This window comes from Equus asinus, chromosome 25 (genome assembly GCF_041296235.1).
Source record: "Equus asinus isolate D_3611 breed Donkey chromosome 25, EquAss-T2T_v2, whole genome shotgun sequence".
In the NCBI taxonomy this organism is placed as follows: domain Eukaryota; kingdom Metazoa; phylum Chordata; class Mammalia; order Perissodactyla; family Equidae; genus Equus; species Equus asinus.
The window spans coordinates 43,436,806-43,461,701 of record NC_091814.1 but is presented as its reverse complement, the minus strand read 5'-3'; the positions used below and the strand labels follow the sequence as shown (position 1 = coordinate 43,461,701).

The window sequence follows — 24,896 nt, the reverse complement described above, 5'->3', positions numbered from 1 at the left end:
TGGCCTGATGAGTGACACCATGTCCGCGCCCAGGATCTGAACCATGGAAACCCTGGGCCGCTGAAGCAGAGCACGCGAACTTAACCATTCGGCCACGGGGCCAGCCCCTGTCCATGTTTTGATTGCATTATTTGTCTTTCTATTATTGGGTTGTAAGAGTTCTTTATATATTCTAGATTCAAGTACCTTTTCAGATATATGAATTGTAAATGTTTTCTCTGATTCTGTGGATTGCCTTTTCATTTTCTTGGTGGTTTCCTTTGAGATGCAAAAATTTCCTTCAAATACCATCACATTGGAGGTTAGGATTCAACAAATGAATTTGAGGAAAACACAAACATTCAGTCTCTAGCAATCAAGTTTAGAAAGTTCCTTTCTATTTCTTTTTAAAATCCCCCCCAGCTTTATTGAGATATAATTGATGTATAATATTATATAAGTTTAAGGTGTATAATTTGATATATGCATATATTGTGAAATAATTACCACAATAACTTTAGTTAACACATCCATCACCTCACATAGTCACCAATTTTTTTGTGTGACGAAAACTTTTAAGATTTACTCTTTCAGCAACTTTCAAGTATACAGTACAGTATTGTTCACTACAGTCACCATGCTGTGCATCACGTCCCCAGAACTTATTTATCTTATAACTGGAAGTTAGTACCCTTTGTTAACCTTCACTCATTTCCCCCGCACTCACCCTCCCCCTGCCCCAGCAACCACCACTCTACTCTCTGTCCTTATGAGTTCAGTTTTTTTAGATTCCACATATAAATGAGATCACATAGTACTTGTGTTTCTCTATCTGACTTATTTCACTTAGCACAATGCCCTCAGGGTCCATCTATGTTGTTGCAAATGGCAGAATTTTCTTTTTTTATGGCTAAATAATATTCCATTGTACATATTTACCATATCTTTTTTATCCATTCATCTGTCTGTAGACACTTCGGTTGTTTCCATGTCTTGGCTATTGTAAGTAACGCTGCAATGAATGGGGGAGTGTGTAGATATCTTTTTGAGATAGTGATTTCGTCTCCTCTAAATGAATACCCAGAAGGAGAATTGCTGGATCCTCTGGTAGTTCTATTTTTAATTTTTTGAGGAACTTCCATACAGTTTTTCATAGTGGCTGTACCAATTTACATTACCAACACTGCACACAGGGTACCTTTTCTTCCAAGTCCTCACCAAAACTTATCTCTTGTCTTTCTGATAGTAGCCGTTCTAACAGGTGTGAGACGATATCTCATTGTGGTTTTGATTTGCATTTCCCTGAGATTAGTGATGTTGAACACCTTTTTATGTACCTGTTGACCATCTGTATGTCTCCTTTGGAAAAATGTCCACTCAGATCCTCTGTCCATTTTTTAATCAGATTGGTTTTTTAAGATTGTTTGTTCTATTTCTGTGAAAAATGCTATTGGAATTTTAATAGAGATTGCATTGAATCTATAGATTGCTTTGGGTAATATGGACATTTTAACAATATTAATTCTTCCAATCCATGAGCATGGAATATCTTTCCATTTATTTGTGTCTGCTTCAATTTCTTTCAGCATTGTCTTATAGTTTTCAGTGTACAGGTCTTTCACCATCTTGGTTGAATTTGTTCCTAGGTCTTTTATTCTTTTTGATGTGATTGTAAATGGGATTGTTTTCTTAACTTCTCTTTCTGATAGTTCATTATTAGTGTACAGAAATACAACAGATTTTTGTATGTTGATTTTGTATCCTCCGATTTTACTGAATTGGTTTATTAGTTCCAAGAGTTTTTTGGTGGAGTCTTTAGGGTTTTCTAAATGCAATATCATGTCATCTGCAAACAGTGACAGTTTTACTTCTTCCTTTCTGATTTGGATGCCTTTTATTTATTTTTCTTGCCTAATTGCTGTGACTAGGACTTCCAATACTCTGTTGAATAAAACTAGCGAGAATGGGCATCTTTGTCTTGTTCCTGATCATAGAGGAAAAGTTTTCAGCTTTTCATCATTGAATATGATGTTAGCTGTGGGCTTGTCGTATATGACCTTTATTATGTTGAAGTATGTTCCCTGTATACCCACTTTGTCGAATGTATAATCCAGTGATATTCATGTAAAATCAGACGTGTATGCATAGAAAAGTAAATAAAATTATGACTTAACAGTAATGAAGTAATAAAACAAGAAAAATTGGGGTCCAAAGGACAGTTCAAAAGAAAATGCATGCGATTTGAAGAGGACTTGGATGGGTTGATGTTCGGAGGCCAGGTACTCATGAGAGGCTGTTCCTGATGAGTGGAAGAAAGTTTAAGCTGATTTTGTGATTATTTGCTTATGGCTTGAGTCTATTGTCAGAGAACAAGCAGTCTTTCCCTTTTGTGAATTTGGAGATTAAGACCTTTTTATTCTTATATGACCGCGTTCCTACATTTGCATTTGTCTATCTGACACAATTTTCTTTCTCCCTGGAGAACTCTCCTTAGTATTTCCTATAATTTGGATCTGCTGGTGATTTCTCTTTGTTTTTATTTTCCTTTTTTTGTTTAAATGATCTTTTATCTGTGTTGTATAGAATTCTGATTTGGCAGCAATTTTCTTTCAGTACTTTACATGGTCTAATCCAATATTAAACATGCACTGAATTTTTAATTTCAATTATTGCTTTTCTCAGTTCTAGAATTTATGAACTTTTAGAGTTTCTAGTTCTCCGCTGAAATTCTCCATCTTGTCACTTAATAACTTAAAAATTTTAATCACAGTTAATCTTAAAGTCTTGTGTCTGGTTCGATAATATCTGGTTCTCCTGTAGGTCTTTTTTTATTATCTGTATTTTGTCTTGGTTTTGAGTCAATTCTTTTCCTATCCCTGACTGTTTCTGATTGATAACTGGACATTGTGTGTGAGAATTTCTAGAGATAATTTGAGACTCTGAATGGTGCTATATTTCACAAGAATGACTTTACTTTTTTCTTCTGGCAGGTCATTTAGGGTAAGGGCAGATCGTTTTAATCCAAACAGGGACTGAGCTGAAGTGAAGTATGGCTTCAGGCTTTGTGAGGGCTGGTCTATTTCTGCTCCACCCTTATTTCTAAGATGCAGCCCTCAAGGGTTCAGGAGTCCCAAGTGAAAGTCTGATGTGTTTACCTCGATTCCTTAGCAGATTTTGAACTTCAATATTATCCCTCCAGTAGGGTGACCAGATATCTCAGTTTGCCATGGGAGATATTGAAAATCCATCCCCCCAAACCTGTGGGAGACATTAAAAACCCGTCCAAGCACTTTCACTCACTGTGTCACGTGTTACGTAAGAATCCTTCCCAGTAAAGTGTTCCAGGCAACCCGATCCATTGACTGGCACTGTTGTTCAACATGAAACTACTGTAGATGGGAAAACACAATCTTAATTATCTGCAGCAGCAGTAGTGTAGTTATAGATAAAATGGCAATACTTACCCATGAGAATATATAGTGGGCAGAGAAAAAAGAAAGTAGTAAATGGTTTAAAATAAATGAGAAAGTCAAAATGATGAATGATAGTGATATGAACAGATCATTTTGAGTACTCCTAAGATATCAGAGTTTACTGATGAAGGCAGTGAAAATATTTTCATTAAGGACAAGAAAAAGTTTGCTTTTTAATCATTTCTCTTTATATATCTTTGAGATGGGAGCATTTTCATTTCTTCTTTTGCAAATGAGATAAGACAAAGGTATAGAGATGGTATTTTGCCATGATCTTACAGTGAATCAGTCAAAGAGTAGGATCCAGACTTAATCTTGTTCAGACTAAAACTATAAACTTCGTGAAAACCTGAACAATGACCTGAAAAATGGCTCAAGAACTATGTCTGTTGTCAGTTCTGTTATTTACTATCCTATAATCATGAAGAAGCTTTTTACTGTCATTGTCTTCTTAACAGAATGACAAAGTGAATTAATGCCTTTTACAGAAAACTGTAGCTTATAGTTTCTGGGTTTAATGCATTTGGTTCTCAGCTGAGAAGACATAAAACTTCGAGTATAAACTCTTATCAAAGAAATAGTCCATCAGTCAGAAAAGCATGAATGATACGGTGTTTATTCACTACACATTTATTTAGGAACTCCTCTTTTCAAGATTCTCTGCTAGGCAAGCTATAGGATAATAAAAAGATGAAAAAAGATATGCCCCTGCTCATTAATATTTTATAATTTATTATTGAAATAGACTTACAAATACTTCTAGAAGTTAATACTTTTCTCACTTTTCTAGGTATCTCAAAAATTCTTCCAAGTTTGATTAGCTCTCTTGAATCCTGTTCTTTCAAGTTGGAAAACCTCCTGGTGTTTCCTGAAATGCTTCTTGAAGAATGGGAGGGAATTAATGGAAAAATTAATGAAATGAAATCTCAGTTGGATGCACTGTTGAACATTATTGGTACTGTTCCACAGTACATAGACATGGATTCTGGCTCGTAAGTTCCCTTAGCTCTCTGCCGGGTAGAAGAAGGGAATCCCCACTTCTCAACTGCATTTTCCCAGTGTGTAGACTCAGCAACAGGTAGCTGGGGTCAGACAAGAAACCTTGCCATCCTGTTCCTCTCCGGAAGGAAGCCATCTCACTGGGGGCTGAGGGAACCCTATGTTCTTGGCTGCAGCGGTCTAGACTGGAGTTTCTGCCTCGCTGAGCGGAGGGGAGAGCAGGAGGAGTCTTGGTTCAGATACTGCAGACTCTTGACTTTCTTACCGAATCTTCATAGATTGTCTTGAATAGATGTTTCTTCAGTTGCTGTTTGTCCTTCAGACCATTTCCAGAGGCTTTCAGTGTTTTTTTAAGAAATAATTTTCACCAGTTTCACTGGGGAGTAGGTCAGCTTTGCTCTTCATACTGTCATGTTGGAAGCTGATCTCTTGAGAGAACTTTAAAATTCCTTCTTCTCACTTTGTGGTCTCACCAGTCCAGAAGTGAACGTAAGGGGTGTGAGTGTGAGTTTTTATGGTGGAGAGCCAACACTGAAGGTGAGATCCGTGTTGTCCAAAGTGCGTCATGCCAGTTGCCTCCTACCTGCGGTTAGGAAGGCTATGTCAGTGAGTAAGCCATTATACCGGATCATTCAAGGCTTTGACTCACCTTTCGCTGAGTTCTCAAACAATTGTCCACACCTAAATTTACTAGGCCCAGACAAATGAAACCCTTTCTTTTAGCCGATAGTTACTTTCATACTCTAAGTAAGTGACTTATCTTTATTTTACTTGACTTTTCCTTCAGGGTACTCCAAGCAAATATCTATAACATGATTCAACAATGGCTTTTGAAGATAGGCAATGAGATTAACAATGGTAACATTGAACTTCAGCGCCACGTATGTACACATAGGGATTTGTGAGGTTATATTTTGCCTTGGCCGGGCATTTTGTTTGGGGAAAAACCAGGTCATGCCTATTCAATTGAAGCAGGAAGTTGGGAGGGCAAAATTGGAACTTATATCATATAATGACTCAAATGATTTGCAGTGGACTTTTAAACGCAGTATGTTTCTGCCTCTGGAATGAAGTTTCAGAGATGATCAAAGTTTTTGAGTTCTAATTATTATCTTGACTCAGTATACTGATTTTTTTTCCCCTTAATTGCATTAATCTGAGATGTGACCATTTTAAGGATTTATGTTGGTGCCCTGACTAGCCGAAAGGATGACAGAAACATGTTACTAGGAAGAAAGATAAGATGCCACAATACTCCTGGTCTATAATTATTAGAACAAATAGAATTGTTCCACATTTCTGAAGAACTGAACCTGTGGACTTTTAACCAGCATAACATGAAATAATGATTTCCAAAGGATGTCTTAGTTTATTAGTTTGTTATGTTTACTCCCACCTCCTTGTCTTAATTAATTTACGCAGGAATCTCTTATTATAAGTAAAGTTAATATGCAAATTCTTGATCTTACAAAATTGATAAAGTGAATTTAATTAATTTCAATATTGCTTAGCTTAGGCATTTGAAAGGCAGAGAGCATCATGTTATATGAGAATAACACTTATGAAGCATTGTATTCTATCAGTCTATGAGCATGTTGTAAGCAAATAGGCACCAAGAGTTGAGGAGCAAATATATTAAGAAGTCTGGATCCAGGGGATCCTCAGGCTTAGGAGAAATTTCTATGACTTGGAAGACAGCCAAAATTAAGAAGAAAAAGGGTATCAGAGTGCCCGTCACATAGGGAGACTCAACACACACGTGTTGAATGAAGTAAGGAAGAACATCGCAGCATTGTTGGTGTCTTATAGTATTGCTACATTAGCCCCTTCTTTGGGAAAATACTCAGTTTACCATTGGGCATGTATCTCCATGGAATCATATACTCAATTTTTGTATTATGGAATTCAATTTTTATAATATAGGATTATTTTGAAATTGCCTTTGTATACTTCTATTTTAACACTACATTATTGTAATATAATTAAACTGTGTAGAAAATTTGCAAGATTATAAACTCCTTGAGGAACTCTGTATATCCATCCATCTTAACTGGTACAAGTATTTAAAAATGGAGAAGTTTGCCCCTTTTTCACCCACTATTCGTTTTCCTTTCTGATTCATCTTCTTCCCTCTGGTTTTGCTTTGTTTCTCCTTTATGCCCTTCCTCCATCTGATCTGTGCTGCTTGGCAGTCTAAAACAGCCATCTGCAAACTTTTTTTTTTTTTTAAAGATTTTATTTTTTCCTTTTTCTCCCCAAAGCCCCCTGGTACATAGTTGTGTATTCTTCGTTGTGGGTTCTTCTAGTTGTGGCATGTGGGACGCTGCCTCAGCGTGGTCTGATGAGCAGTGCCATGTCCGCGCCCAGGATTCGAACTAACGAAACACTGGGCCGCCTGCAGCGGAGCGCACGAACTTAACCACTCAGTCACGGGGCTAGCCCCTGCAAACATTTTTTTTATCATGTACCTCTTTCAGCAAAAAATGTTTGAGCAAGTCATTTCTAAGTTACTATTTCTAACTTACATGCAAGAATTACTCTATTGACCTGTTTTTTACTTTATTAAATATATACAGGGGCTTGCCCGGAGGCGTAGTGGTTAAGTTCGCATACTCCACTTCAGTGGCCTGGGGTTCACAGTTTCGGATCCTGGGTGTGGACCATGCTGTGGCAGCATCCCACACAAAACAGAGAAAGATTGGCAACAGATATTAGCTCAGGGCCAATCTTCCTGACCAAAAAAAAAAAAGTGACATAGTGCATCTAGTGTTGAAACTGTGAACTATGTCAAGCTCATGCTGACTCTGACAGGTGTTGCATATCACTCTTATTTCCCTCAAGAGTTTAAAATCCCATGGCCTCCTTAACTGCAGAACCTTGGAGTGCCTTGCTGCACAATATGAGAACTGTGGCTTTAATGGGTTAATACCCTTGATCAAGCTGAAAAAGAGGAAGTGGATAGTTTAATATAGTATAGTGACCAAAAGAAAATAAGGTTACACTAGCTGAGTAGTGATGATTTGATTTCATTAAGCATGATAGTGTTGGGGCCGGCCTGTGGCCTAGTGGTTAAGTTTGGCACACTCACGGGTCAGCCTGGTAGTGCAGCGGGTAAGTGCTCATGTTCTGCTTCTTGGTGGCCTGGAGTTCGCCGGTTAGGATCCTGGGTGCGGACATGGCACTGCTTGGCACGCCATGCTGTGCTAGGCATCCCACATATAAAGTAGAGGAAGATGGGCACAGATGTTAGCTCAGGGCCAGACTTCCTCAGCAAAAAAAGAGGAGGACTGGCAGTAGTTAGCTCAGGGCTAATCTTCCTCAAAAAAAAAAAAATGTTTGGCACGCTCTGCTCTGGCGGCCCAGGTTTGGACCTATACCGCTCGTTGGTGGCCATGCTGCGCCGGTGACCCACAAACAAAATAGAGGAAGATTGGCACAGGTGTTAGCTCAGGGCAAAACTTCATCAGCCAAAAAAAAGAAAAAAGAAAAAAGAATGATAGTGTTGTCGAAAATTGGACACAGGTATGATAATTTCTATTTTTAAATTTGCTATGGTTTTTATGGTTCAATTTATTTAAAATGGGTCATTTGTATTACAATCATTTTTTAACAGATGGATGAATTGCATATATCTATGATCCAGTGGATGGTAAATTTTCTGATTTTAATGGTACCTGACTTTACTGACCAAGACACTCTCCCAAATGTGGAGGAGGAATGTGCTGAAAAACATGATATAGGAGTTGCAGAGTTGGAGCTAGATGCGATTGCACTGGCAAGAAAGTTGTCCCAATACTCCAGCTATTTGAGCAGGTGAAACTATCTGGTTATTTTATTACTTCCTTTCAAAGATTAAATGTGACATAAAGCAGAGGTGACAAGGGCAGTTAAGTAGCAGCAATAAGAGATTATTTTAAAACCTTGGAAGAAATACTAGTTCAGTTTTTCAACTGGCTTTAACACTGTCCAGTTGGAATATGAGATTTTGGTGTTTTCCCAATGGCTTTAGAATTCTTTTGAAAACAATGTTAGTATGGGCAGGATGGGAAGTGAGTACAGGTGTGGGAGTGAGAATTAGTAAGAAACGAAAAGACTCTTTTACTTGCATCAATAAGGTACATCTTGTACTTTTGCCCATACTGGGGGGCATTTATAAAGAAGCTTGTAGTTTCCTGTGTAATTCCATGCAAAGCTGAATGTATATTTTTGTATGTTTCACTAAACACCAACCAAAACATCCCTTAAAAAAAAAAGAAAAATCCCTTATATCTGAAAAGCTAAGAGATTCCCATCAAATAAAAATAAATTCCAAAAAATTGTAATTTTTTAACTAGGAAGCATACTGTCACTATGATTACTGCAAATTCAGGAAGTAGTTTTTACAATCCAGCCAATTTTCCCCTTCATCTCCATTCAATGTTACCAATGGTCAAAAGTAAGAGGAATGGAGGGGAGGAAGAAGGCAAGGGTGAGAAACTGAGAGAGTCAAATTATTCTCCTTGGTGAGTCATTAGCTTAATTATTATGATAAACTTTCACTGTATCTGGATTTAAAACACCTAGAAGAGGAACCACCGATAAATAGGTCATGCTGTACATGTGTGTGTGCGCGCTTTTTCCCCCAGTTGTTGCAGAGGGATGGTAACAGCCATGGCTCTGAGTATCGCAAGTCGCTCTAAAAAAAATCCTAGGAAGGAACTCCGTGAGCTGCAGAAGATGAAGGTAATGACTCTGTCTTCCCCTTAGTTTGTTTTGTCTTATTTTTTTTAAGCAACTTTTTAGGTTTAATTGATTTACAAGAAACAGCACATATTTCAAGTGCACAATTTGATAATTTCTAAAATATACATACACCTGTAAAATGATCACTATGGGAAAAAAGGAACGTACTCAACACTCAAAGTTTCCTTGTACCCCTTTGTAATCTCTCCTTCCAGCCTCATGCTGTCCCCAGGCAATGCCTGGTCCGCTTTCTAACAGTGAAGATTATTTTTCATTTTCAAGAATTGATATACAGAATGTACACTTTTGTGTCTAACTAAGCATAATTCTTTCAAGATTCACGCATATTATTGCTTTTATCCAAAGTCTGTGCTTTTTAGTGTTCAGTAGTACTTCATTGTGTGGACACACACCATTTGTCTATCCATTCTCTGTGAATGGGCATTTGAATTGTTTCTAGTTTTCAATTATTACAAATAAAGCGTCCATGCATATTCATGTACATATGCATTGCTTTCCTTTCTCTTAAGTAAATATCTAGGAATGAAATGGCTGAGTAATATGGTAAGTGTGTGTTTAACTTTTTAAGAAACTGTCAAACTGTCTTCCAAAGTGGTTAAACCATTTGACACTTATGCCAGCAGTGTACGAGAGTTCCCCTTGCTTCATGTCCTCACCAACACTTGATATGGTCAGTCTTTTCAATTTTAGACCTTCTAATAGGTAGGTGGTGGTATGCCATTGTGGTTTTAATTTGCATTTCCTAATGACCGATGATGTTGAACATCTTTTCATGGGCTTATTTGTCACCCATATATCACCTTTGGTGAAATGTATATTTGAAAGTTGCTAAGAGAGTAGATCTTAAAAGTTCTCTTCACAAGAAAAAAAAAAAGTAACCGTGTGAGGTGATGGATGTTAACTAAATTTATTGTGGTATTCATTTTGCAATATGTATATATATCACATCACATTATGTTGTACACCTTAAATTTATACAATATTATATGTCAATTATATCTCAATAAAATGGAAAACAATGCAAAAATATTTTTCAATTGTCTTGTAATTTGGTTAGTAGATAATTGAGATATTTAAACAGTTACAAGTGAAATAAAATTAATAAACTATTTATGAAAAAATGTGAAATGTCTGTTCAAATCTTTGACCCATTTATTATTGGTTTGTTTGTTTTCTCATTATTGAGTTTGAGACGTCTTGGTCTGGCTACAAGTCCTTTATCAGATATATGATTTACAAATATTTTCTCTCAGTCTGTGGCTTGTCTTTCCTTCTCTTAACAATATTTTTCAAAGAGAGGGAATTCTGAATTTTGATGAAGTTCAATCTATCATTGTTTTTTGTTGTCTAGAGCTTGCTTTTGGTGTTGTGTCTAAGGAAATCTTGGTTTAATAACATCACGAAGATTCTCAGAAATTTTATAGTTTTAGGCTTTATATTCAGGTCTGTGATTCATTTTGAGTTAATTTTTTCCATATATGGTGCCAGGTGTGGATTGAAATTTATTTCTTGGCATTTGGATAGCCAGTCGTTTTAGCACCATTTGCTGAAGAGGCTATCCTTTTTCTATTAAGATGCCTTTGCATCTTTGTTGAAAATCCATTGACAGTGTATGTGTGGGTATTATTCTGGACATTCTATTGTGTTCTGTTGATCTGTTTGTCAACATTGTCACCATTATCAAACTGTCTTGATTTCTGTAGTTTTATAATAAGTTTTGGAATCAGGTAGTATAAATCCTCCAAATTTGTTCTTCTTTTTCAAGATTGGTCAGGCTCTTCTAGCTCTTTTGCTTTCCATATGTGAAATTTTTAGAGTTACCTTATCAATTTCTCCACAAAAGCCTGCTGGGATGTTGATTATTATTACATTTTATCTATTGATTAATTTGTGAAGAATTGACATCTTAACAATATTGAATCTTTGGATCTGTGAACATAATATATGTCTTAATTTATGTAAGTCCTTCTTTATTTCTTTCAACAAAGTTTAATCCATCTTTTGTCAGGTTTATCCCTAAGGATTTCATATTTTGGTACTCTTAGAAATGATATTCTTTTCTTATTTCAATTTCTGATTACTCATTGCTAATATATAATTATAGTAAATTTTAAAAAATATATTGATCTTATATCCTGTACCTAGCTGAATTCACTTATTCCTCTAAGAAGTTTGTTTTGTTTTGTTTTCTGTTTCCTTAGAATTTTCTCTGTGCACAATCATGTCATCTGCAGATAGGGACAATTTTATTTCTTCCTTTCCAATGTGTATGTCTTTCTTTCTTTCTCTTGCCTTATTGCATTGACTAGACTCTCTAGTACCAGGTTGAATAAAAGTGGTAAGAGCAGACATCCTTGCCTTGATCCGTCTTAGGGGAAAAGTATTTTTTCTGTCATCTTTAAGTATGATGCTAGCTGTAGGTTTTCCAAAGTTGCCCTTTGTCAATTTGAAGAAGTTCATTTTTATTCCATTTGCTTAAAAAATATTTTTAAGTCAGAAATGAATGTTGGATTTTATCAAATCCTTTTTTTTTTTGGCATCTACTGAGTTGGTCGTATAAGTTTTCTTTTTTAGTCTTTCAATATGGTGAATTACACTGATTAATTTTTGAATTGAATGTTAAACTAACCTTGCATTCCCAGGATAAACCCCACTTCATCATGATGTATTATCTCTTTCATGTATTGCTCAATTCAATTGGTTAAATTTTTGTTTAGAATTTTTGCATTGATGTTCATGAGGCATATTGATTATGTAGTTTTGTTTTGTTTTGTAATATCTTTGGTTTTGATATTGGGGTAATACTGGCCTCTTAGAATGAGTTGAGAAGTGTTTCTTACTCTTCTGTTTTCTGGAACGATTTGTATAGAATTGTGTATTATTTCTTCCTTAAATGTTTGGTAGAATTCACCAGTGAAGCCATCTGGGATTTGTGGGAAATTACAAATATAGAGCTACTCAGATATAGGGCTATTCAATTTCTTTAATGGATTTAAGGAAGTTTCTTTACTGGATATAGGGCTTTTGTCTCTTTCTTCTTGAGTGAGCTCAGTAGCTTTGGTCTTGTAAGGAATTTGTGATTTCATCTAAGTTGTCTAATTTATTGACATAGATTTGCTCATATTCCCCTATTATTCTTTTAATAATTATAGGAGGTCTGCTCTCTCATTCCTGTTTTTGAAAGTTTGTCTCTTCTCCTTTTTTGTCCTCATCAGTATACGAAAAGATTTATCAATTTTCTTGATCTCAAAAACCAGCTTTGGTTTCACTGATTTTCTCTATTTTTCTGTTTTCTGTTTCCTAAATTTCCACTCTGGTCTTCATTATTTCTTTTTTTCCTACTTTGGGTTTAACTTTCTCTTGCTTTTCTAACTTCATGAGGTATACCTGAGATCATAATTTGAGACCTATCTATAAACAGTAGAGTGGGTAAATATATTATGGTATATAGGGACTGGCATAAAGGCTGCAGGCAATTTTCTCTTCTTTGGCCTGTGTGATGTTTAAATGACTGCTCTCATTAGACTCTACATATATATATTTTTTATGCTCTTCTATATGTATGGTAGATCTCACAGTTTTAAAAAGTGGGTTATAAAAAATTTTATGTGCAAAATCTTACTAATAAATGTTAAAATCTCTAGGAGATGGAGATTTTTCTAGGAAAATAAAGTAAGTAACGTTGACTTCAGAAGGATAAAGTGGGCCAATTTTCAAGGAAGAAACAGATGCATTTGTGAAAAAAAACCTAAAACTTTTTCTCTGGACTTGAGTATTTTCAGACTTTCAAGGAGCAGGTAGTCCCATGCCATATAAAAAATTTAAGAGCATAGATAATGACTGCAAGTTTTCCCAGTTAATTTCAAATAACTGACAAAGTTCTAAAAAAAAATCCCAATAAATATAGGAGAAATAAACCTCATAAATACAGATGCTGAATCCAAATGTAAAAATAGCAAATTTCATTCAGTAGAAATTTAAAATAATAAAACACTGTGAATAATTAGGGTACGTGTCAGGGGAGTAAGAATATTTTACTGTTTGAAAATGTGTTATTATAGGTATATTTCACTTCTCCTCATCTAACAGCTGGAATATCTCAGTTTTAGTTTTGATTCTGGGAAGGCCTCAAAGTGTTCTTCATGTGCCTCTGAACCGAACAGTCTCTGGGAGCTTGCAGCCCTCACTGTGCATCTAGAAATGTGCTCCCATCTTCTCAGGCCTGCTGCAAGCAGACCCTGCTGCTACCCACTCCCAGATGTGGTAGAGATCCTGAATGTGGCAGGCTGGTGGTGGGGACCAACTGGCCTGTGGCACAATACACCTTAGTCTTCATTTACTACTTAAATGGGGGTAGAGCTCCATGTGGTGAGACCATGTTTCCAGGTAAAGGCAATTTTAGAATAAGGATTTTAGGATGCTTTGAGGTATACCTCCTCATTAAATTTAAGGCTACAGCAATATGGAGGGACATTATTGTGAGAGGTTCTTCATGAGGGGACCTTAGGGAACTATATAAAAGCATCCTTATTAGGAGATTTTTGTGAGAGCTTTGTACAATGGGCCATTCGTTGCCTGTCCCACCCAGGCCCTCCCTGGAGGCCCATGATCTGACTCTCTCTTTGAGAACCGACACTTTCCACCAGGCTACTTAGGTCTTCTGTTAAGCTCTTTCCCATTTACTAACCCTTTGCTAGCAATTTCAGATCAATAAACCGGGAAGTGTTATCAGAGGAGGCTGAGAATCTGCTCTCGTGCCAGAAGTAAGCCTATAACTCATCCCATCCTTGGGCCTTTTTTCTACCCAATGTGTAAGGCCCCTCTCTAAGTCTGAGGCTGAGGCCTTTCAAGGGTACATCAGACTAGTTTATGGCTTAGCAGGATCCCCTGCCCACTGCCCTGGGAGTGCCTCAGGACTCTTTATAAAGAAAACAAATTGTTCGTTCCCCCTTCATTAGGGTTGTCTTAATTCCAAATTCATCCCTGTCCTTGACTGCTACCGTCTTCCCCTGATCTCCTAGACAACTCTGTGGTACATGAACCTTTATGACATCAGACTCTGGGACTCCTATGGCCTCATCCATATCCCACAAAGTGAAGAGTGGAAGATGGTCCTCCAGAGAAGCCTTGTCAAATGTGGTTATACTGAGATGCTGTGTGGCTTGTCCCACACTCCAGCCACATTCTAGCACTTGAAGAAGAACATCTTGCCAACCTACTAGACTGATACTTGGATGACATTAGTGACAGTTTCCCACAATATAATATTTCTTGGGCTCCTTTCCAGTGAATGAGAGTTGCATGATGCTGTACAGGATTCTGGAGTGGGAAGCCTCTTAAGTAAGTATCTTTTGAAGTTTGATCACTCTTACTGATGGTTCTTACTCTTCCACCATAACTACCTAGATAAATTACTTCTTCAAGAAGACTTGGGAATTATCTAGTTCCCCAAGACCATTGAGGTAGTCTAGTGGCTAATGACCCTGTTTACCTCCCACCTGATCCTGGCTTATCCTGACGCAGTTTGACTTCACACAGCTGAGCTACAGTTAAGCTGGAAGCCATTCTTCAAGAGGATTCAGCTCTAGCGATCCTTGCCCCTGTGACAATTTCTGAAAGAAACTGGTGTCAGTGCATATCAACTGCTCCACTTGGGAATACTAATTGCTTATCATTAAGGCTTCATTTGAGGCTTGGAAGCACTGTATCAAAGAGGCCTGGCATCCAGTGAGAGAATATTGGGACCACTGCAGTCTAGACTAGCTACTGAAAACCCAGAAACTTAGCCCTCAATAAGCTAGATAGATGTCTTTTTTCACGTGCCTTCAGTTGACCATCTATAATGTTCCCAGGCATCTAGAATTAGAGTCACTGATGCTCTGGAGTTTAATCATAAACTGAGCAAATGGCGGATGACCTGGAAGGATCTCTGAGATAACCTTCAGCAGGCCAAGACTGGTAAAAGATACACAATTAATCAACTCCTGATAGTGCTGAGAATATATGGGAGGGAACTATCTCCTCTCAAGAACAAAGGAATACTGACCCTGGTGGAAATGAGAGGATTTCTAGCTGGGGCCCTTCAAACTGACTTCTGGCTGCAGTTGACTCCCCCCCGCGCCATTCTTTCCCATCTCTGCCCTGTGTAATTTATCAAGACCCTGCCATCCACGATGGGCTGCAATAACTTCCTGTCATCCAAGTACTATTGCCAGTTCCAGGATTTGGCCCTCCAAAAGGAGTATGACTTTGAAGAGTGGTGCTGGGGACCTGCCTCTTGTGGTGTTGCAGTAGGTAAACTCAGGGAAGTCCCAGATTTCCCAACTTTTTGTGGGGACCTGGGGATGATGGATTCTTAATAATTCCATTACCACCATAGTCTCACCACTGATACTCTATAAAAGACTATCTGCTGTAGCCTTCTCTTTCTCCAGCTTTTGACCCACTACGATAGGCTTAACAGTTAGGACCATCTCTTGCTTTTTAAATCCTCCTTCACCACAGACAAGAATTTCAGCCCTTTACTTCACACCAGAAATATTTATTAACACAACCCTGATTCAGACTTTATTAGAATTAAGTAACAGTGTAGATGGAAGGAGATCCACATGTACTGGTTAGCAACCAAGCTATCTGGGTCTAGAGCTAGTCAAATGTGATGTTGAAGATTTTGAAGGAAAACTTGCTTAACTCTATAATTACTGTAAAACTTTCATCAAAAAACTCCTAGTGATTTTTTTCCCCTGTCAGGAGTCTTATGATAGTACTTTCGATGTCTCAGAAGTTTATAAGAAAATGACTAAGATCTATTGCACAGTATGCAAATTCAGCTGGAGAATAGTTTATTTCTCATGAATAATGAATTAACTCTGAAGAAATAAAATTTCAAAAATATCATACTATTTTCAAAATTAACTAATGCTTTGTTCTAAGTACAATAAAGAAAGTTAAATAATATGTGCATCAAATTTTGTAGCTGGAAGGATCCTTGGGGGCAGTGTTGTGATGGAGACTCACAATGGCTCACAGGAGCTGACTGTGACACGCCTTCCCAATTCCACATTCAGCGATAATGGACTGAATTGATAAATACCATTGAAATGGCCATAGTGGGAATACGTATATCATGGAAATCAGCAAATGCTACATTTGTTTTTATTAGATGAAGACTATTTAAGAGTTTACTCAAGGGGCTGGCCCGGTGGCGCAGCGGTTAAATGCGCACGTTCCACTTCGGCAGCCCAGGGTTCGTGATGGTGCGGACATGGCACCACTTGGCAAGCCATGCTGTGGTAGGCATCCTGCACATAAAGTAGAGGAAGATGGGCACAGATGTTAGCTCAGGGCCAATCTTCCTCAGTGAAAAGAGGAGGATTCGCGGCAGTTAGCTCAGGTCTAATCTTCCTCAAAAAAAAAAAAGTTTACTCAAGAAGTCACAGCTAACTAGGTGAACTTAGGACTAGAACCCAATACTTTCGTATCCCTTGTTTGATCCTCTTTTCAATATGCAGTAAGACATCATCCCAACCCTTTGAATCCAGAATTTAAACTTATCAGTGAAATTACAAAGCTGTGGTAAACTTACCTCTACTGGCTTTAGCTTCCTTATCTTTAACATAACAGTTTGGATTTGATTTCTAAAATTTTTTGGCTCTGATATTTCATAGTAATTCCACAATTAAAGACAAGTTTAATAATGAGAAAAATATAAGACATCTTACTGCTCTTTATGGTTGATTTCAGGAACCTGAAGCAGGTCATTATTTCACCACACGGTACAGTTTTTTGATGGTTAAAGTGACCAGATTCTTCCCCAGAGAAGTTAATGTTTCCCAATTCCCTCTGCTTTTACTCACTAATAAGGAATAATGGATCTTTTAAACGTTGAAGCCAGATCTTAGCTGTCAGGAGATCTTGGTAAAGTAAACGTAGGTTTGCTATTCACTCTAGGTAGACGAGACCTGCTGTAGACCCGGCTTGTATCTCAATAGATAAGTTGTGAGCATCTTTTCTGGAACGGTGCCTGAAATCTTTATTCATTCACTCTATGGGGGCAGGGGCAGTAATATTTTTCTAATGGTTTAGAGCCCAGGCCACCTAGATTAGAATCCAAGCACCATGCTTAACTGTGTCTGTGACCTTGAGCAAGCTATTTAACTGCTCTCTTCCTCAATTTCCTCATCTTAAAATATAAGGATAATAATAGAACGTATCTCAGGTCTCATCATAAGAAAAAAAAAATTGTGACTATGTATGGTGACGCTTGTTAACTGGACTTATTGCAGTGATCATTTTGCAAGATGTACACATTTTGAATTGTGTACCTGAAACTAGTACAATGTTATTTCAATTATACCTCAATAAAAAAATAATAATATATGTCTCACATTGAGGATCAAATGAGTTCATATATGCACAATACATGCTTATCACAAGAGTCTGGCATATAATTAAATGCCATGTAAGTGTTTGCTATCGTTATTGTTATGCAATCACAGTTGACCTGGCCAGTTACATAACGTTTGTTGGGACAGACCATTTGCCCATAGTAAATTCAGCAATCTTTCTGCATCTGGTTTTATGGCACTTCACCGCTCCTTAGTCCCATTCCAACCCAGGTTCCAAACCCCGTTGATAAGACATGATATTTAGGTCTACAGTCATAAAAAATCACATCTGCACAAATCTTGGAACCGAAGTGATACAAAGTTAATTGAATGGCGCTATCTTTAGAGGCACTGTACTTAGCAGCTCCTCAACAGGAATGGGTGAATAAATTAGCTGGTGTAATCTGATTTTTCCTGCTTAGTAATGATCTTTTCTCTCTTCTCAGAAAGAATGTTATGAGTGGATCACCACGTGCTCTCACCTCCTGTCTGGGATCAAAGGCAGAGAAATAAATTTATTGACACATGAAGAAAAAGCGCACCTATTTGAAGAAGAGGTATTTTCCGTGTGTTAGCTCTGTTCGTTATTCAGGTTCTTCGTGCATTTCAGTGGATAAGGCTTCAGCAACCTTTTCCAATCAGTGTTTTGAATCCTCATTTATTTACTCTATCAGAAGAGAATTTTGGCTCTGACCAAGAGCATTGGCAGTTCTTCCCGCTTTTAAGAGAGGATCATCGCCCAAACTTCTCTCCTCACTTTCGTAGCAGATGGTTTTGTCGTCTGCTTCATAAAGGACGGGGTGGCTTTCAGAGGGGAGCTGCCTGCCGCTTCCTCAGGCGTACGCTCAGATGACCTGCTTCTGCACACACCCTTCCTCCTCAGTCTCAGTCTTCCCGTCCAAGGTTATTTCTTCCTTTGAGAACTTAATCCCATGTCCATCGTCCTCTCTCTTTTGTATCTTTAACACCCTCCTCTCTAATGGTTCCATTTTACCAACATATAAACATGGTCCTTTCTCTCACTCTAAAAGACAGGTGCCTTGTTCTTGTCTCCTTCTCTCCTACTTCTTTCTCTTTCCTGTAACAATCACTTTTCGTAAAACTCTGAAGCTACTGTAAGGTCACCAATGATTCCTTATTGCCAGATCCAAGGAACTCCAATCCCATATTTAACCTGACTTCTCTGTAGCATTTGACCCTGTTAACCGTTCACTCTGTTTTTTTTTAAAGATTGGCACCTGAGCTAACAACTGTTGCCAATCTTCTTTTTCTTTTTTTTTTTTTCCTGCCTTTTCTCCCCAAGTCTCCCCAGTACATAGTTGCATATTTCAGTTGGGGGTCCTTCTGGTTGTGGCATGTGGGACGCCGCCTCAGCATTGATGAGCCATGCCATGTCCATGCCCAGGATCTGAACCAGAGAAACCCTGGGCCGCCAAAGCGGAGCACATGAACTTAACCACTTGGCCACGGGCCCGGCTGCCAATCATTCACTCTTTTAGTAATCTCTTCTCACAAGACAAAAATTCTGTGTTTTTTTTCCTACTTATTATTTCTTTTCACTCTACTTTTAGTCTTCCACCTCTACATACTTCTTAAATGTTGCCATTTTGCCTTGGCTTGCTTTCACTTCTTATTCTACCCCCTACACATTACTATTAATCCTGTGGTTTTAACTACCACCTGTTTACCAAGGATCTCAAATCAATGAATATCGTATACTTAATGGGAGTCACAAATGTTTATTTTTACTTCCATCTCTTTGAGGGAATTCACCTCCAGTAAATTCTGAAGAAGCTCTCATTGCTATCAGAGCCATAAACTATACTGGTATGATCTGATGGCGCTGTAGGGGAGGAAGAAATTTTCCTCTACCCTTCTAGGTTCTTCTGGCTGGTCTAAGAATTAAATTGACAATAACAGGAGGAAATCAAAGAAAGTTTAATAACATGTATGCATGGGAGAAACCCAGGAAAACTGAGTAACTCACCAAAATAGCCAAAGCCACCACCTTAAATACCATCTTGAGCTAAAGACAAAAGAGGATGTTGGGGGTAGTGGTTTGGGACTTGAAAGGGGAGGAAGGCAATTCACATGGAGATGGGAAAGCAAATGGTTGATAAACAAATGTTTGCCATGCCAGGCAGAGACAATGGGACATGGAGAGGACTTTGATCAAATGGGCCTTGCTAGGTTCCTCCCTGTCTACCACACCTGGTTGATGTTGTACTATAGTTATCGATGGTGATAGCTCCTTCCTGGAAGAAGCTTTCCATATTAAATTCTTTTAGGCAATTAGGGGAAAGTCAAAGTTTCTTCCTGAGTCTTTTTTTCTTAAAAATAATCAAGCCAGAGAGACACATTTTGTGGTGGCAAATTCTGCTCCCCTACGGCATGTATGTCAGTGCTCTTGAGTCTGAGAGGGAAGTTTCTGTCTACATATTTGTAGGACTTTAATTTTACATTTAAACACTGAAGAAACACTACCTTTCTAAATTATACACCTTTAACAAAAGCATTTTCCTTTGCTGTCCAGATCTTGACCAGAATTATTTTGAACTTAACCACTAAATGATTTCATAAACATTATAAATCTTAAGTTACCGTATAGTTTTAGAAACTTAGTAAAGTTCCAAAAACATAATGTTGGCTACACATCAGATCTAGGAAAAAATTCAAGAACTATACAGAATCATAGAATCTTAAGAACAGAAAGGATTTTAAAGGTGATTGAATTCAGTCAACCATTGACACATAGATCTTAGTGTAACACCCACACTTGATCATTGTGCCTATGTTTGAATATCTTAAGTGACAAAGAACTACTTTCAGAGATAGCCCATTCATTTTTGGTGAGCACTGACTATTAGAACATGATTCATTCTATTGAACTAAATGAAATGTCTACTTGTAGCTTTTTCTACCCACTGGTTAGGACCCACTGCTACATCTTTTTGGGTTGATATGAATGAGGCTGATTTGTCTTCCACATTATAGTATTTCCAACATTTGAAAATAGTCATATTCACCCAAGCCTATTTCTGGATCTTCTATTGATCTACTCATCTATTGCCTGTTCATGGGTCATTACCACATATTTTAATTATTGAGGTTTTATGATACAGTCTCATATTTGGTAGGGCCAGCCGTCCTCACTGATCTGTTTCAGGTGCTGCATCGCTATTCTTGTTTATTTTTATTCTACATAACTTTATAATCTAACTCTAGAAAAAATATGATTGTTTAAAACTGGGATAATATTAAATTTATATATTAACTGAGAGAGGACAGACATGTTTATGATGTTGAGTTGTCCTAGCCAAGAATAGGGGATATAGGATGTCTACTTTTATGCCTTTTGAAAATTTTTTATAGTTTGCTTATTTTGCACATTTCTTGTAAGTTTTGTGCCTGAGTATTTTATTTTCTGCTATTTTAAATGGGATCTTCTTTTCCATTATATCTTCTAACTGGTAAATGTTTGTATATATTTTGTTGATGCCTGTATTTTAATTTTATGTGCTGTGACTTTACTAAATTGTCCTGTTGTTTTTAGTAGTTTTTCAGTTGATTCTTTTGGGTTCTCCAGATATTTAATCAAATCATCTACAAATACAGATAGTTTTATCTCTTTCTGTTCAATTATGATGCCTCTAGTTGCTTTTCCTTGTCTAATTGCATTGAATAATTCTTCCAATTCAATGTTAGATAGTAGTGAAGATAGCAAGCATCCTTTTATTGTTTCTGACTTTAAGTGTAGGAATGCCTATAGTGACGTACCTTTAAGAAATATTCTGGCATTGCAGGTGATTGTTTAATTTCTTTATTGTTCCTTTAGACATCTCAGGCCATCCACCCGGCGTCACTTTCCTTCTGCCTTAAGCTTTAGAGTTTTCTTTAGTCAGGATCTACTGGAGGATAACTCACTTTTTGTGTGTCTGAAAATGTCTTTATTTCACCCTTATTCTTAAAATTTTTTGCTGGGTGCACTATACTAGGATGATGTTCTTTTCTCTCAGCACAGTGATGATACTATTTCCACTGTTTTCTGGATTTTATGGTTACCAAACTCACAATTGAGAATTCAGTCGTCAGTTCCTTTCAAGTTGATCCATCCCTGTTCTTTGGCTACTTTTAAGATGTTCTTTTTGTCTTTGGCATTTTGCAATTTCACTCTGATGCATGGGGGTGGATTTTCTTTTCTTTTCTTTTTAAATTTTCGCTTGGGATTCTCTTGGTTTCCTGAAACTTTGGCTTGGTTTCTTTCAATAGATCTGGAAATTTTTCAGTTGTTATCTCCTCAAATATTGTCTCTACCATATTTACTGTATTCTTTCCTTCTGGAACTCTGAAGGGATATGTACTGGCATCTGTCCCCCACATCTCTTGATCCTCTTTCATATTTTCTCTTTGCCTCTGCATTGCATCCTGGATAATTTCTTCTGCCTTTCTTTCTTTTTTTAAAGATTGGCACCTGAGCTAACATCTGTTGCCAATCTTCTTTTTTTTTTTTAAAAGATTTTATTTTTTTCCTTTTTCTCCCCAAAACCCCCTGGTACATAGTTGTATATTCTTCATTGTGGGTCCTTCCAGTTGTGGCATGTGGGACGCTGCCTCAGCATGGTTTGATGAGCAGTGCCATGTCCGCGCCCAGGATTCGAACCAATGAAACACTGGGCTGCCTGCAGCAGAGCATGCGATCTTAACCACTCGGCCACGGGGCCAGCCCCGCCAATCTTCTTTTTCATTTTTCTTCTTCTTCTCCCCAAAGTCCCCTAGTACACAGTTGTAGATTCTAGTTGTAGGTCCTTCTAGTTGTGCTATATGGGACACTGCCTCAGCATGGCCTGATGAGCGGTGCCATGTCCACACCCAGGATCCAAACCTGCAAAACCCTGGGCTGCTGAAGCGGAGCACATGAACTGAACCACTCGGCCATGGGGCCTGCCCCCTGGCTTACTTTCTAGTTCACTAATTTGCTCTTCAACTGAGTTTAATCTGCTATTAACCATTTCTGTTGAGTTTTTAAATTTAATTGTTGAATTTCTGTTTGGTTGTTTTTCAGATTTGATCATTTTTGCAGTCTTTCTCTCTTTACTCATATTTTCAATCTCTTATTTCCTTAAACAGGTTAAATGTAACTTTGTAGTCTATCTGATAATTCCAATATATGATATATCTGTATAAGGATGTTAATTACAACATTATTTATAATAGCAAAATACTAGAAACAATATAAATGTTGGTCAATAAGGGATTAGTTTAATAAATTATGATACATTCATATAATGGGATTCTGTGCAGATAAAGTAGATGTTTACGTAGTGAAATAAAAATCATTCCTGATATGTTATTGAGAGAAGCAGATTATAGAACGTAATATATTATAATATTGTATTATCATAACATAACATATATAATATTATTTCATTTGTATTCAAATATTTATATGTGTATAAATAAAGCAGTCTAGAAGAATATTCAGCAAACTGATAGAAGTTGCTACTGAGAGTTGAGATTCTTAATTTATTTGTATTCTTCAAATATTTTGCGGCAATAGAATATGTATCATCAGAGAAAAAGAGTATTTTCATTTTGGAAAAATATCCTAACATATTGTGAATATTTTTCTATACCATGTACATATTTCTACAATATCATTTAAAATTGCTATAAACTATCTTATTGTATGGTTTACATCATAATTTATTTATGCATTTTCCTATTGTGGGCACTGAGCTAATTTCTAGCTTTTGTTTTATAAACATTACTGCAATAAACATCTGAAGGACAGTCGTTAGTCAAGATTCGTGTAGGCTCCTTTGAAGTATTCAACACTACTAACTCCTTCTCTCTTCTCTTTTGGCTTTCCTGGTGGCCCTCTCATACTTCTGAGGCAACTTTGGGCCTCCTTTGTGGCTCCTCTTTCTTCTCTAGCCCTTTAGGTGACTAGGTTCCTGTCCTAAGGCCTCGTCCTCTAGTCTCTTCACAAGTTCTCCTTTAGTGATGTAATTTACTTTCTCGGCTCTAACTAAAGGCAGGTAACTGTTAAATTCCTATCTTTAGCCCAAATCCCTCCATCTAAACTCCGGGTCCATATATTCAGCTACTTCCTGGATATTTGCACTTGGATATCTTAGTGGTACCTTAGATTCACACAGCCTAATCTGAACTTGTCTATTTTCCCAAGCTTGCTTAACCATCTTTGTTCAGTATCTCTGTGAATGGCATTATCATCTACGTAGTGTCCTAAACCATATACCAGGTATCATGCAAGATGCTCTGTTTCTGTGACCATCCCATGTCCATCCAGTCAATCAATCACTGAGTTACCTGCTAAATATCTCTTGAATCCTCATCCTCTTCATTCCTGCAACTCTGTGTTGTTCATTCAGTCCTCTTGTCAATTTCTTCTCCCTCCTCTTCCTCTCTCTCTTCCTCTTCTTTCCTCCCTTCCTTCCTCCTCTTTAAATCTACTCTCCTGTTGCTACAGTGATTGTTTTCGAATGCAAAACAGACCAATCAATTTATTGCTACTTCAGCGCCTTCAGGATGAAATCCAATCTCCGTGGCATGCCGGTCTAGTTCTTCCTCTGTGCCTGTGCCCCGTCCATCTTCCCCCAAGTTTCTGACCCACTGAACTACTTTTGTTCTTAGAGCCAATCATGTGCATACAGCATCCTCTACCTAGAACTCCCTTGTACTGTCTTTTTTCTCTTGCTCATCCTTTGAAGAGAAAACTTAGGCATTAGCTGCTTCAGGAAATCTTCCTGACCAACCAGCTCTTTCACCCCTGTCCACTACCAGATCTAGATTAGGTGCTCCTCCTATGTGACTATATGTGTCCATAGCATTTTCTTGTTCACTAAATTGTAAGCTTTTTAAGGGCAGGGACCTTTCTTGTTAATCTTTGTATCCTTATCACTAGCACAATGCCCAAGTGCAGGATTAGTGCTCATTAAATGTTTTTGAATGCATAATTGCTAATACAGTACTAAAATATTAGTATACCCTAAGTTATAATTGTAATTGTTTTATCTCACAGGACATTTTAAAAGAATTCCTTGAGCCTGAAAGAGACAAGCCTTCTAAAGAGAATGAAGAAGAAAGTAAGGAGGATAAGAAACTTGGGGAGGAAAAGGAAGAAAAGAAAGCAGAAGAAGTAAGATTACTTAGTATTATTTTTTCTTTCTCTTTATATTTTTAAGGAATAGAGAGAGAGAGGTACTGTTGAAAATGGAACTAGATTATCTGGAGTAAACTCTTCAACTTCCTTCTTTTCCTCCCGTAGACTTAGCTAGACTTACAGACACACATC

At 37.5% G+C, this 24,896-nt stretch overlaps 1 protein-coding gene across 2 annotated transcripts in view; it reads left to right on the top strand.

The window, feature by feature from the left end:
* Positions 1-24,896, top strand: part of AXDND1 (axonemal dynein light chain domain containing 1) — a 79,467-nt gene that overhangs the window by 42,032 nt on the left and 12,539 nt on the right. For both annotated transcript variants that reach the window (XM_070497598.1, XM_070497599.1), the window contains exons 17-22: positions 4,243-4,444; positions 5,239-5,332; positions 8,065-8,264; positions 9,077-9,173; positions 18,028-18,138; positions 24,624-24,740. In XM_070497598.1, coding sequence (XP_070353699.1) covers positions 4,243-4,444; positions 5,239-5,332; positions 8,065-8,264; positions 9,077-9,173; positions 18,028-18,138; positions 24,624-24,740 — 821 coding nt within the window. The remainder of the gene's footprint in view (positions 1-4,242; positions 4,445-5,238; positions 5,333-8,064; positions 8,265-9,076; positions 9,174-18,027; positions 18,139-24,623; positions 24,741-24,896) is intronic.